This window comes from Apodemus sylvaticus, chromosome 12 (genome assembly GCF_947179515.1).
Source record: "Apodemus sylvaticus chromosome 12, mApoSyl1.1, whole genome shotgun sequence".
Taxonomy (NCBI): Eukaryota; Metazoa; Chordata; class Mammalia; order Rodentia; family Muridae; genus Apodemus; species Apodemus sylvaticus.
In genome coordinates, this window is record NC_067483.1 from 69,817,564 (window position 1) to 69,829,772 (window position 12,209).

Consider the following 12,209-nt stretch of genomic DNA (forward strand, 5'->3'; position numbering starts at 1 on the left):
CTTCGCTGCCCTCATCCCCACCCCCACTGCAGAAGGTCCTGCTTCTTGCACACAGGTAGAGGAGATCTTAGCCCACCCTCTATCCCTCGGACATTCTAGCCCTGGCCTCTACTTAAGTTCTAATTCTCCCGTTGTGTTCTCACGAAAGGCCTCTGACCAATGATGTCCCTGCCCCCAGCAGCCTTCTTCTCACTGACAGCACTACTGTGTCTTTAGTCTTTACTGCATCCCCTCCTGCCCTTCCCATTCCCTGCACCTCCACACCTACTGACCATCCCTGCCAGTTAAACTTCAAGCACATAAGCTACATGACTGCATGTCCTCTCATTTCCCTTGCTTTCTTTTCTGCCTCTCCTCATTATTCTCCACCTTCTTCTCCTCCTCTTTGACTTTTGTTAGGTTTTGTTTTGTTTTGTTTTGTTTTGTTTCTGTTCACTGAGCTAGAGTTTTGATTTCTCCACAGCTGAACTAAAACTCACTACATAGATTAAGCTGGCCTCAAGCTTGCCTCTCCTTTCTAAGTGCCAATCAGTCCTCTTTCCTGTTATCTAATATTCTCTGAACTTATTTTGACTGGTTTTGACTAGATGGCAAGTTCCACAATGAGAGTGAAATTTGCTTGGTGGCACACAGACTTCTTTAAGAAGTATTTGTTGAATGGTGCTGGTTCAACTGGAGGTGAGCATGCAGAAGAATGCGAATTGATCCATCCTTGTCTCCTTGTACTAAGCTCAACTCCAAATGGATCAAGGACCTCCACATAAAACCAGACATACTGAAGCTAATAGAAAAGAAACTGGGGAAGACCCTTGAGGACATTGGTACAGGGGGAAAGTTCCTGAACAGAACACCAATAGCTTATGCTCTAAGATCAAGAATTGACAAATAGGACCTCATAAATTACAAAGTTTCTGTAAGGTAAAGGACATCATTAAAAGGATAAATTATCAACCAACAAACTGGGAAAAGATTGTCACCAACCCTACATCTGATAGAGGGCTAATATCCAATATATACAAAGAACTCAAGAAGTTAGACCCCAGAAAACCAAATAACCCTATTAAAAATGGAGTACAGAGCTAAACAAAGAATTTTCACCTGAAGAATTTCGGATGGCTGAGAAGCATCTTAAAAAAATGCTCAACATTATTAGACATTAGGGAAATGCAAATCAAAACAACCCTGAGATTTCACCTTACACCAGTCAGAATGGCGAAGATTAAAAACTCAGGAGACTAGAGGTGTTGGCAAGGATGTGAAGAAAGAGAAACACTCCTCCACTGCTGGCGGGAATGCAAACTTGTACAACCACTCTGGAAATCAGTCTGGTGGTTCCTTAGAAAACTGGGCACGTCACTTCCGGAGGACCCTGCTATACTACTTCTGGGCATATACCCAGAGGATTCCCCAGCATGTAATAAGGATACATTCTCCACTGTATTCATAGCAGCCCTATTTATAATAGCCAGAAGCTGGAAAGAACCCAGGTGTCCCTCAGCGGAGGAACGGATACAAAAAATGTGGTATATATACACAGTGGAGTACTATTCAGCCATTAGAAACAATGAATTCGTGAAATTCTTAGACAAATGGATGGAGCTGGGGAGCATCATACTAAGTGAGGTAACCCCAGTTTCAAAAGATCAGTCATGGTATGCACTCACTGATAAGTGGATATTAGCCTAGAAACTTCGAATACCCAAGACATAATCCACATATCAAATGATGTCCAAGAAGAACTGAGGAGTGGCCCCTGGTTCTGGAAAGGCTCGGTGCAGCAGTATAGGGCAAAACCAGAACAGGGAAGTGGGAAGGGGTGGATGGAGGAACAGGGGGAGTGAAGAGGGCTTATGGGACTTTTGGGGAGTAGGGAGCCAGAAAAGGAGAAATCATTTGAAATGTAAATAAAAAAATATATCGAATAAAAAAAAAAGAAGTATTTGTTGAAGGCAGAGGAAGAGAAAAGGAAGAAGTGTAGTACAATTCCATTCTGAATCCATCTGGACATGGGCTTTTTTAGTTTATCTAGGACCATCTGTGTGACCACAGGTTGGGAACTGTCCTTTGGAGCCTGGTAGGTTAACCAGTGGACACAATTTGACAAAATGACTGTGCTCGCCCAAGATCCATCAGTAACCAATAATCCAGTAGTGAGCACTAGGACCCCATGACCCCTTCCAAATCTATGACTGTTGACAGTCTCAGTCTTGTGTAGGCTCACTCCTGGAAGTCATCGTTGCTGTGATGCCATGATTATGATGTCATGCCTGGAACAAGCATTTCCTGGCTCCCCACAGTCTAGCTTCTGCATACTTTCTGCTTTCTCTAAATCTTAGAGAGGGTGATGCGGATGTCCTAAAGTTTAGGGCTGAGCAATCAACTTCCACTAATTCCTAGCACCTTGACCAGCCAGGCATCTCGGCATTCATTATCATTCACTTCAAAATGAAGTTTCTCTGATTAAGACTGAAAGTAGCGTCTATTTATTTAGATAGCAGGCTAGCACCAGTTTAAATAGTACTAAGCTCCCTAAGGGCTTGAGGCTCCCTTAGCCATGGGTTCTAGACTAGGTCCACAGTATCAAGTACAAATTCCCTTCTATTAAGAGTTGGCCTCAAATTCAACCAGAGAGAGAGGGAGATGGAGGGAGAGATTACTACTGATTACCCCTAGAACAGTCGTGTAACTATTATATCATTACATATGCTTTGATACCACTGATAGGGACCATCCTGGAATCAGCCTAGACAACCATCAGCAATAATGAAAATATTGCTCATACACATGACAAAACCTCATTCAGTTTGAGAGACAAGGTTTTTCACTAAACAGGAAGCTCCCTGTTTTGGCTAGGCTGGATGTGCAGCCAACTCTTGAGATTCACCTGCCTCATCTCCCTGGTGAATGCAGCCATGCCCAGAGTTTATACGGGTGCTATGGATTGGAACTCCGAACTCCAGTTCTCCCATTGGCAGAGCAAACACTCTTTCTCAATGAGCCATCTCCCTGATTCCTTTTGCATTTCTTTTGTTAAATGAATTCTTGACCAATGTGCTCTTTTTTGGTGCTAGTGTAAATGGAGTTGGTTTTACAATTTTACTTGTAGATCGTTCATTGCAAGTGGACATAATATAATTGAGCTTGACATATTGATCTTGAAATTCTAATTCTAATAGCATATTAGTGATTCCTTCATATTTTCCATATGCATCCTGAACCCTCTGTAAATAGCCATCATTTTACTTCATCCTTCCCAATCTAGACAGCTTTAATTTCTTTCTCTTGGAAAAATTTCTTTTACTAAAACTATCAAGACAATATAGAATTGGAAGGAGCAAGCGTGTTTAGCGTCTTCCTCATCTTAGAGCAGTGGTTCTCAACCTGTGGGTCATGACTGCCTTGACCAATCTGTGTCTCTATAACTATTTACATTGATATTTGTAACAGTACCAAAACTATAGTTATAAAGTAGCAACAAGAATGATTTCGTGGTTTGGGGGTCACCTCAACATGAGGAACTGCATCAAAAGGTCCCGGCACTAGGAAGGTTGAGAACCACTGTCTTAGAAAGCATTCCAGTTTTTACCATTAGCTGTGTTAGCTGAGGGGTTTTCACATGTTTATTAGGCTAAGGATCACTGTCTCTTCCTAGTTTACTAAAAGTTTTCCATGGGGATGTGTAATGCTTTTGCTGAGCCTTCTGAGACAATACTGTGTGTTTTGTTGGTTTTAACTCTATTGACAAAATGCATTATTACATTAACTGGTTTTTAGAAGTTAAAAATATAATCTCACATTTTTTTAAAGAAACAAAATGATTCTAGATTTCTAGATTCATACAGAATTTGGAACTCAGAGTAGCTAAAATGGTCTTGAAACAAAAGAGTAAAATAGAAGTACCACTTTCTAAACACACACACACACACACACACATATATGTATGTAGATATATGTATATAACTATATATAACTATATATATATATACATATATATATGTATATATATGTATACATATACATATATATATGTATATATTTGTATCAGACCAGAGGAACTGAAGCTATGATATTGGTATAAAGGTAAAAATAGAGATATGAGAATTCAAATACAAGGCCATATAGCTACAGTCAAAAACATTTTGTCAAGGATTCTAAGAACACATGAGGCACAAAGAATAGTCTTTTAGACAAATGATGCCCAGCAGATGGTTGGTTATGTATGAGTAGAAAGTGCAATTCAACCTTACATAATTATAATTATATGCATGTATGTATTTGAGTATGGCCACATAAATATAGTGCTCCACGAAGGCCAGAGAAGGTATTAGATCCCCTGGACCTGAAGGTACAGGTGGTTGGAGCCACCTGATTTGGGTGCTGAGAAATGAACTCAGGTCCTCTGAAATACAAGGAAGTATTTTTTAGAGGTGTCTCTCTAGTTCCCTAAATAGTTTAATTTTATGGCAAAGTAGTCACACATATAATATACATACTTGCAAAAAGAGTATGCACCAAAGGAGCGTTCATGATTATTTGGTACTATGAACTTATATAGGTAGATTACAATAAGCCAATTTATTGGCAGAAGAAGCTAGTAATAAAAATCTATATTTGTGTGAGACTTCCTCTTCACCGTAATCAAAGGAGTCAAAAGAACAAAGCATTTTAGAGAGAAATCTAGGCACTGCTCGCAGGGGTTTGAGGAGTGATTTGTTGGTGCATCTAGAACCCAGGAATGAGTATGTCATGCAGTGTGTGCATCCACACAGTAAACATCTTCACTAATTAATGACCTACCTGCTTTAGAGGTGACGAGCTGGAGTACAAGAGGTCGTCTGGTTACAATGCCTGAGCCTCGAGGAAGAAAGTCCCTGAAAACAAACAACAAACAAGAGATGAAGGCATGGTGGGACTATAAACTGGCTCCATGGTAATTCCTCTAGTCTCCAAACTTTCAAGGTATTCTCTGTCTCAAGACAGCTTACACCCACCTGTGAAAGGGGTACTTGCAAAGTTCAAGGACAAATAAATCTCCTGTCAGCAACGGATCCATTATTGCACAGTTCCTCAACCAGACACAGCACTCACCTACCTGGGTAGGACTGAGAAAGGCGTGCTTAGGTTTCCCTGGGCTGTCCTTTCATTTTCACTTTCAGAGAATCTGAATTTTTAAAATGGTCTGATACTGAAATTCATCCCACAATTTCTGATAACTGCAAAATCATTATTGGCTTTGGCTTCAACATCAATATTAGCACCATGAAAATGCTAGCCATTATGAAGAGGGTAGATAATAGTGTATTTCCTAAATAGCCTAAAATTTTTCTCCAATAAGAAGACTCACAAAATGCAGTCTCAAATGGAAGTGATTATAACATCATAGAAATTAACGCTAGAAAAAAAAAATATTGCAACTTCAGTTGTTCTTCTTGTTCCAGTCAGGTGGAAGGCTTTCAAAAAAGATTGTATTGAAAATGACATGTTAACATTGGCTAAACCACACCAATAAACCTGCAGCAAAGGAAGTTTTGCATTAAATTACTTGGGCAATATCACATGTATCATTGTTGATTCTACAATGTCAATGTCATAAGCACCTGTATCTCAGCTTTTTATCTGTGTTGGTGTTTTATGGTTGCTATGTATTGGGAAGTGAACTTGGAGGGCACTGGGTGTATTGTCTAAGCACTCTACTGGTGACCTATATATATCTGCATCCTTCTTGTGACTTTTTGTTTTGCAATAGGGTCTCACTACACTGCTCAAACTAAATTTGAACTCACTCTGTAGCCCAGATAGATCTTGAACTTGCAATTCTCTGGCCTCAGGCCCTGATTATATCATAGTTTTTAGGCATATTTACAATGCCTCAAAACTGTAGAGAGAATGTCACAGAATCCTATTCAAAATAAATGTTTGACTCAATGACTCAGTGGGAGTTTTTCTCAAAACAGAGTTTTAGGACCATCTAAGAGTTAGAATTCCAGACACCTAGTACTAAGCCCTAGAGGTGAACTTGAGGGGAGGGGTAAACTCCCAGGAGAACCTGACATTTGCCAAGGTTTGCTCAACAGCTACATGGTCACACAGGTATATGAGAAGCACAGAGGCTTCAAAAAGAGCTTCAATATAATGAAATTTTGATGCACAACAACTTATTAAATAAACACAGGCCAGAGGACATGTTTCAAAGCAGGAGCCACCAAAGACGCTGATGTTCTCAGTAGATACTCACAAAGATAAAATTAAGTAAATTTTCCTCTATAAACATCATTTTGTAAGTGCTAAAATATGTTCTGAAAGAGTTCATTATAATGAACAGTCCCTCAACTAAGCTAACACCGTATTCCTTAGCCCCAAGGGCCAAGAACCATGCAGAAATTACTATGTGCTGTTGAATTACAGAAGAATGAGGAAAGATGTTAGGATCTGAACTAAAAAAAAATACCTCCTAAACAAATAGTATTTTTTTTTTATTCACAAATAGAATTGCCTTGATTGAGCGTGGTGGTGTGCACCTGTAACCCCAACACTTGGAGAGGTGAGGCAGGAGAATCCTGAGTTCAAGGCCAGCTAAGCTACACAGTGAGACTCTGTCTCAAACAAAGAAACAAAAACACAGAACAGAGCAGCTATGTTCTGTGCCTACAACGAAAAGGGAAGGGGTTCATTTGAAAGTCAAAATGAATGAAGGGAAAGCTAAACACCAGAGTAGAAAGCTGAAAAAAATAATCTGTGTTTCTGTGAATGAGGTTTGAAGCTTTATAGATGCCAAAGAGAAATGTAGGGTCTTAAATGCCTGAATACCGCCATTTGAAAACTGAAATGTTCTCCACTAAAAGAGGGATAGAGGGGAAGGAAGGGAGAGGAGGAGAAGGAGGGTGAGGAGGCTTGTTGGCTTTCTACACTCCTGAGGAGCTTGCTTCAGCTTGTGTTGGGGACTGTTCATTTACACTATATAGTCTTAGCAGCAACTTCGCTGGATAGGATTGATATAAGACATAAATAATACTTTCAACAACTAACTGGTTTTTGGCATCTAGCTGAAAGCAAACCCACCTATATTCTAATGCTTTTCTCTACCTTTTTTTTTTAAATCAGCCAAGCCTAACACTGCACTGTGAGGGATAAGTGGATTCAGACATCTGACCTCTCTTACTCACTGCCTGCCTCTAATACATACTCTCACCAAGCATAAAGACACTGGGGTGATGAAATTTGGCTGTCTGGAATTCTCTCTTGTTTCACAGGGGCCTCTAACATAAGACAAACCACTGGAGAGAAATCTCTCTCTAATAAAGAAGTAGGTGATCAATCTGGCCCCCTGAAAACACACCTCCTTCTTCTGATGACCCAGAATTAGAACCATAGAGCCTTCCTGCTGTGTGAGCTGAGGGCAGAGGACCTCAAAGGAGAGACAAAGAACACTGGTTTCAGTGCCAGCTCCCCCACTGCACAGGCAAAATTCTCTCTAAACATGTTTCAGTAATTCTAACTAAAAACCAGATCATATGGCTCAAATGAAAGGCAACATATGGCAACTCATTGAAAACCCAAGCACCATAAAAATGCACATCCATAGTGCCACAATTATTGCTACATTGTAGTCATAATGTGCTCCCCTTAATATCGTAGCATTCTCGTGCAATAAATGATCTAAGTCCCTAGTTACAAAAACATTAGCTCTAAATGAGTGGGATCTGAGCTAAGGGGCCAGAGGACCGGTTGGAACTACCCACTTGGTGCAGACCAGCTGCAGTGGTTTGCAATGCTCAGCTTGTTACCCCTGCCTCCATCCACACCAAGCCGGGCACTGGCACAAACAGTCTTGAATAATTCATTAGCCACTGAGTGCAATCATCCACTTGATTTTCATTTCTTCTGCGCAATAGACAGTTGGCTTTTTGTCTCCCATCAGCAAGTCTTATATGGGGAAGTGAGTTTTCTACATTAAAGTCGGGGAGCTAATTCTCTACCTTTAGCAGTAGCTTTAATGTAATATGTATGTTTTCTATATTATAGTCTAATTCGCACACATAAAGAAATAAGAAGGGGTAAAGGCCCCATTTAAAATACATACATACATACACACACACACACACAAAATCATGCAAGCAAACAACCAACCAACCAAGTGCCTGTCATTCCAGTCTAAGCATGAGTTTTTCAGACATTAAGTACATGCTTTTCCTACTTTCATAATTCCTAAGAAAAAAAAGGAAAAAATCATTTCTATCATCCTATAGAAAGAATGGAATTTGTAGCACTTTTTACTGGCCTTTTCAGATCTGGTAGCCAAGAAATAGTATTTTTGCTTCAGTAGGAAATGGTTGGACTTTGGAAACCCTGTGAGACAGTGTAGCTGCTGTCTCAAAAAAAAAAAAAAAATTACACAGGATTTCCTTCTGGACAGCAATGGCTTCCTTCAGCAGAGAGGTAAATGGCCATTAACCAGATGATCTTGGTGCTTTGGCAATCACACTCATGGCCTGCGCTTGGAACAGCCGGCCTCCTCGGGCCAGCTCCTACTTCAGCAGTTAACTCTGTCCTCCTTCTTCAGCTCCCCCAATGTGAGCCCCTGTCTAAGCTCTCAACAAACACTGGTATGTTCATAGGCTTGTCCTCAGTCCTGTGTGCTCCTCCAGGACCAATTAGATGTCCAAGTATTTCATTAAAGTTTTACCCCCACCCCCTTCAGAGAGGCCCCTGGTTGCTTGTTGAAGTCTTTAACACACAAGGGAAGCAGTCTTGAATTTGCCTCTTCACCTGGAAAACAGCTAAGTGGAATTATATGAGTGAAAGAACAGCAGATCTTCCAATTTATTAAATATTGGCTGAAATCATTTAATTTGCTATTTTAATATGCACATTTAAAATAAAAAAGTATTCACTAAAGCATAAAGTATGAAACACAGTGTTGACCTGTATTACCCATTGTATAAAGACATGGAATAGGATTTGAAGAAGATAGTTTGTTTTTTTTTATCCAAGAAATAGCATACTTCTAAAAATTAGTCTTTACACTAGAAAAAAAAAATCTCTTGAAATTATTGCTTTGAGTATAATTTTCTGTACTGTAGAATAATCCCTGTGGTGGTATCATCTCAAAACACCTCACAAGAAAGTGAGGAAGGTAAGAGACAAGGACAGAAGAAGGCAGGGAAAAAAGGAGACAGAAGCAAACACAAGCAGGTAAGTACTAAATACCGCCTGCCCCACCCCAGGAAGTGCTAGGGCCTGTGTCTGATTCTACTACTGAATGGAATGCGCTGCTAATGCCTCTGCGCTTTCCTGCAGGAACCCCGAGCCTCACCAGCCTACACTGCCACTCCGGCTGAAGGAAGTCAGAACACCAAGAGTCTCCGATTCTTCAGGAAATTCCCACTGCAGTTTCCGTCCCACATATACGTTATTGGCCACGTTAAGGATATTAACATTTATTTATTTGTAATCGCATGTTGCTGATGCCAGCCACTCTATGAAGTGACCTCGTTACTAACATCACTTTGCTTGGGAAATATGAGATCATAATTACAGAAAGCACACTGCTTGTACATATCCGGAAACAGTGATAGCCACCCACGAAACTCAAAATTTCTAGGCAACACATTTTCATCAACCAAATTAATTATGGATCAATAGTTCCTACCAAAGCATTTAGAATGTAAAGTCTCTGTATCCAAGATCTATAAACTGAATGAAGACAGTCCTCAGCTTACAAATACTAGGGCATATTCACCAGAATACAAAAGTAGTTTATTTATAAACTTTGAGCACCAGATTAATGAGTCTTGGTACAAAATAGAAATAGCATCACTTTCCCCCCAAATCTCACATTATACTTTACTCTTTTTAACTAACGTAAAAATAAATAGCTAGAGAGACTATTAAGTAGGATATTGGTTGCCTACACAATGTCCATTTTTTCTTTCTTATTAGCACAGCCTAAATTTCACTGGGGATGGCAACATGCCTAATGTTAATAAATGAATTAACCATGATCCCCCAGACTTCCTTGCAAATGCCGTGCCCCTCGTTGTGTTCTGCACGGTAAGATGTCTTTGGAGATTGCTGAGTGCCAACCAATGATTTCCATGACATGATCTGATTTCACCCCAATGTACTCTTTGCCCTTCCTCTTCTTTCTTCTGCCTGTCAGTTATCTGTGTTTTCTCTCAGTTGTCTGTGTTGTCAGTTGTCTGTGTTGTCAGTTGTCTGTGATTGCGGTGCTGCAGTGATCATCTCCACACGGAGAGGCAAGGGGATCCTGTGGATAGAAGCCATGTGCCCAGGACAACAAAGAACACACCACAGAGAACCCAGGGCGCTGATAACATTACAGTCAGTGGAGCCAACCTGGTGCTTCCTGGGAAGGAGAGGAAACATGAAATGTTGTGCTCTGGGCAAGTGTTTGCAATTTGCTTTTCATTGCTGCCTCTTTATGAAAACATTATTTGATTGTTTTCCCTTCTCACAGTTTCTCTTTGCAAATTTGATATCATAAATTTAAGTTTATATGAAGATTTGATGTACATATTTGTTATTTAAACTTAAATAGAAGATTCCTCCAAAAACCAATTTTACCTCCTTGAGGGAAATACCAGGCCTATCAATAATATTTTATGGGGCAGAAAATAAGAGAACTGAGATTATTCGGCATTCAGTCCCTCGAGCCATGTTTTCCTGCAGATTTTTCTGAAGAGATAAATATGGAGAAGGCAAGGTCCAACAGCTTTTGCCTCAAATCCAATGAATTCCCTTTCCAAGACTGGAAAGATAGACAGGATGAAATGAAGCCCTCACCATCCTGTGAGATAGGCTGACTGAACTCCACTGCCCCTTTTTCATGAAACTGAGGTCACAAGCCTTTGTGCAATGACTAACAAAAACCCATTTGGACCAGATCAAACCAGTCAAAGAGAAGATACAAGGACACAAGGACATTTATAAGGTGACCAGGCAAAGGGTGGTGCAGACATCCCTCTACCCCCTTTCCCCTCTGTGGAAAAGCTTAGGGGCCCAATATCTGTCCTTGGTTCTGAAGGTCCATCACTGTTCCTTGTAACAGGACTGGAAGCGAGGTACATAGCAGAAAGCAGACATGAGCTAACTCCCCTGTGCAATTTTTGTTTCTTATTTTTCTAAGACTTTAAAAGAAAAATGACATATGCCATTTAAAAAAAAACAGGATAGTACAGGTCAATTTCACCATTAAAATACAAAATAGATTACCACAGGCTAGAACACACATCCTGATTATTTATAAAGACTAGAAACAACTTTCTAATTAACCTATGAGTTCTTACACCCAGCCCTTCCTCTCTGGAAGCTGCATCCATTATCTCCTCAAACTTGTTATTAGGTCAGTCTCTCAAGGGATTTCAGACTTCTCTGATGTCTCAGTGTTGATGCTTACCACAGAAGCCCTTCTCCAATGCCCCCTTCTTCACCAGATTCTCCCTCCCAGGAGAAATATCTCCAGATATGCCAGTATGACCAAATGTTTTTGCCTTCTGTACTCAAGGTTCCAAGACTCCTCCAGCACATCCCTCCCTAGAAACACTCTCTTAGGACAGGCCTGTCTAGTGTAGCACCTTCCACGGACTTGGCAACCCAATCAACACCATACTTTAGAAATTAAAACTGGTGAATTCAGAGACAAACTTCATAGGATAAGTTGGTGAAAGAAAGAAAGAAAGAAAGAAAGAAAGAAAGAAAGAAAGAAAGAAAGAAAGAAAGAAAGAAAGAAAGAAAGAAAGAAAGAAAGAAAGAAAAGAGAGAGGGAGGGAAGGAAGGAGGGAGGAAGATAGATAGATAGATAGATAGATAGATAGATAGATAGATAGATAGATAGATAGATAGATAGATAGATAGATCTAGATTCATCCTTGAGAGTCCATAGCTACCTAAACACTTCATTTCCTGAGAACTCTCTAGATCATGCTACCTCCTTCCACAATAAAGGGTTAATTCAAAACATGGAATGATCTTGAAAACCAGCAAAAGACTCAGCACACATTCCAACCACAGTGTGCTTGATTCAAACACAGAATGAACCGAACCTCCTGGTATCCAGAATATTCCACACGCATGCGGCAAGTGTTATTTCTGGCCACTTAAAAGCACCACAGCAAAGAGCTCAAATTCTTAGAAAAGAAAAGGTTTCCATTCCCATGAGGAGAGGCATTTATTAGCCCTTAATGGTCTTC

The 12,209-nt window shown here is 40.2% G+C and overlaps 1 protein-coding gene across 4 annotated transcripts in view; it reads right to left on the reverse strand.

Annotated features, from left to right (window-relative positions):
- Dnm3 (dynamin 3) overlaps positions 1-12,209 on the reverse strand; it is a 485,510-nt gene that overhangs the window by 408,982 nt on the left and 64,319 nt on the right. For all 4 annotated transcript variants that reach the window (XM_052200636.1, XM_052200637.1, XM_052200635.1 and 1 more), the window contains exon 2: positions 4,798-4,871. In XM_052200636.1, coding sequence (XP_052056596.1) covers positions 4,798-4,871 — 74 coding nt within the window. The remainder of the gene's footprint in view (positions 1-4,797; positions 4,872-12,209) is intronic.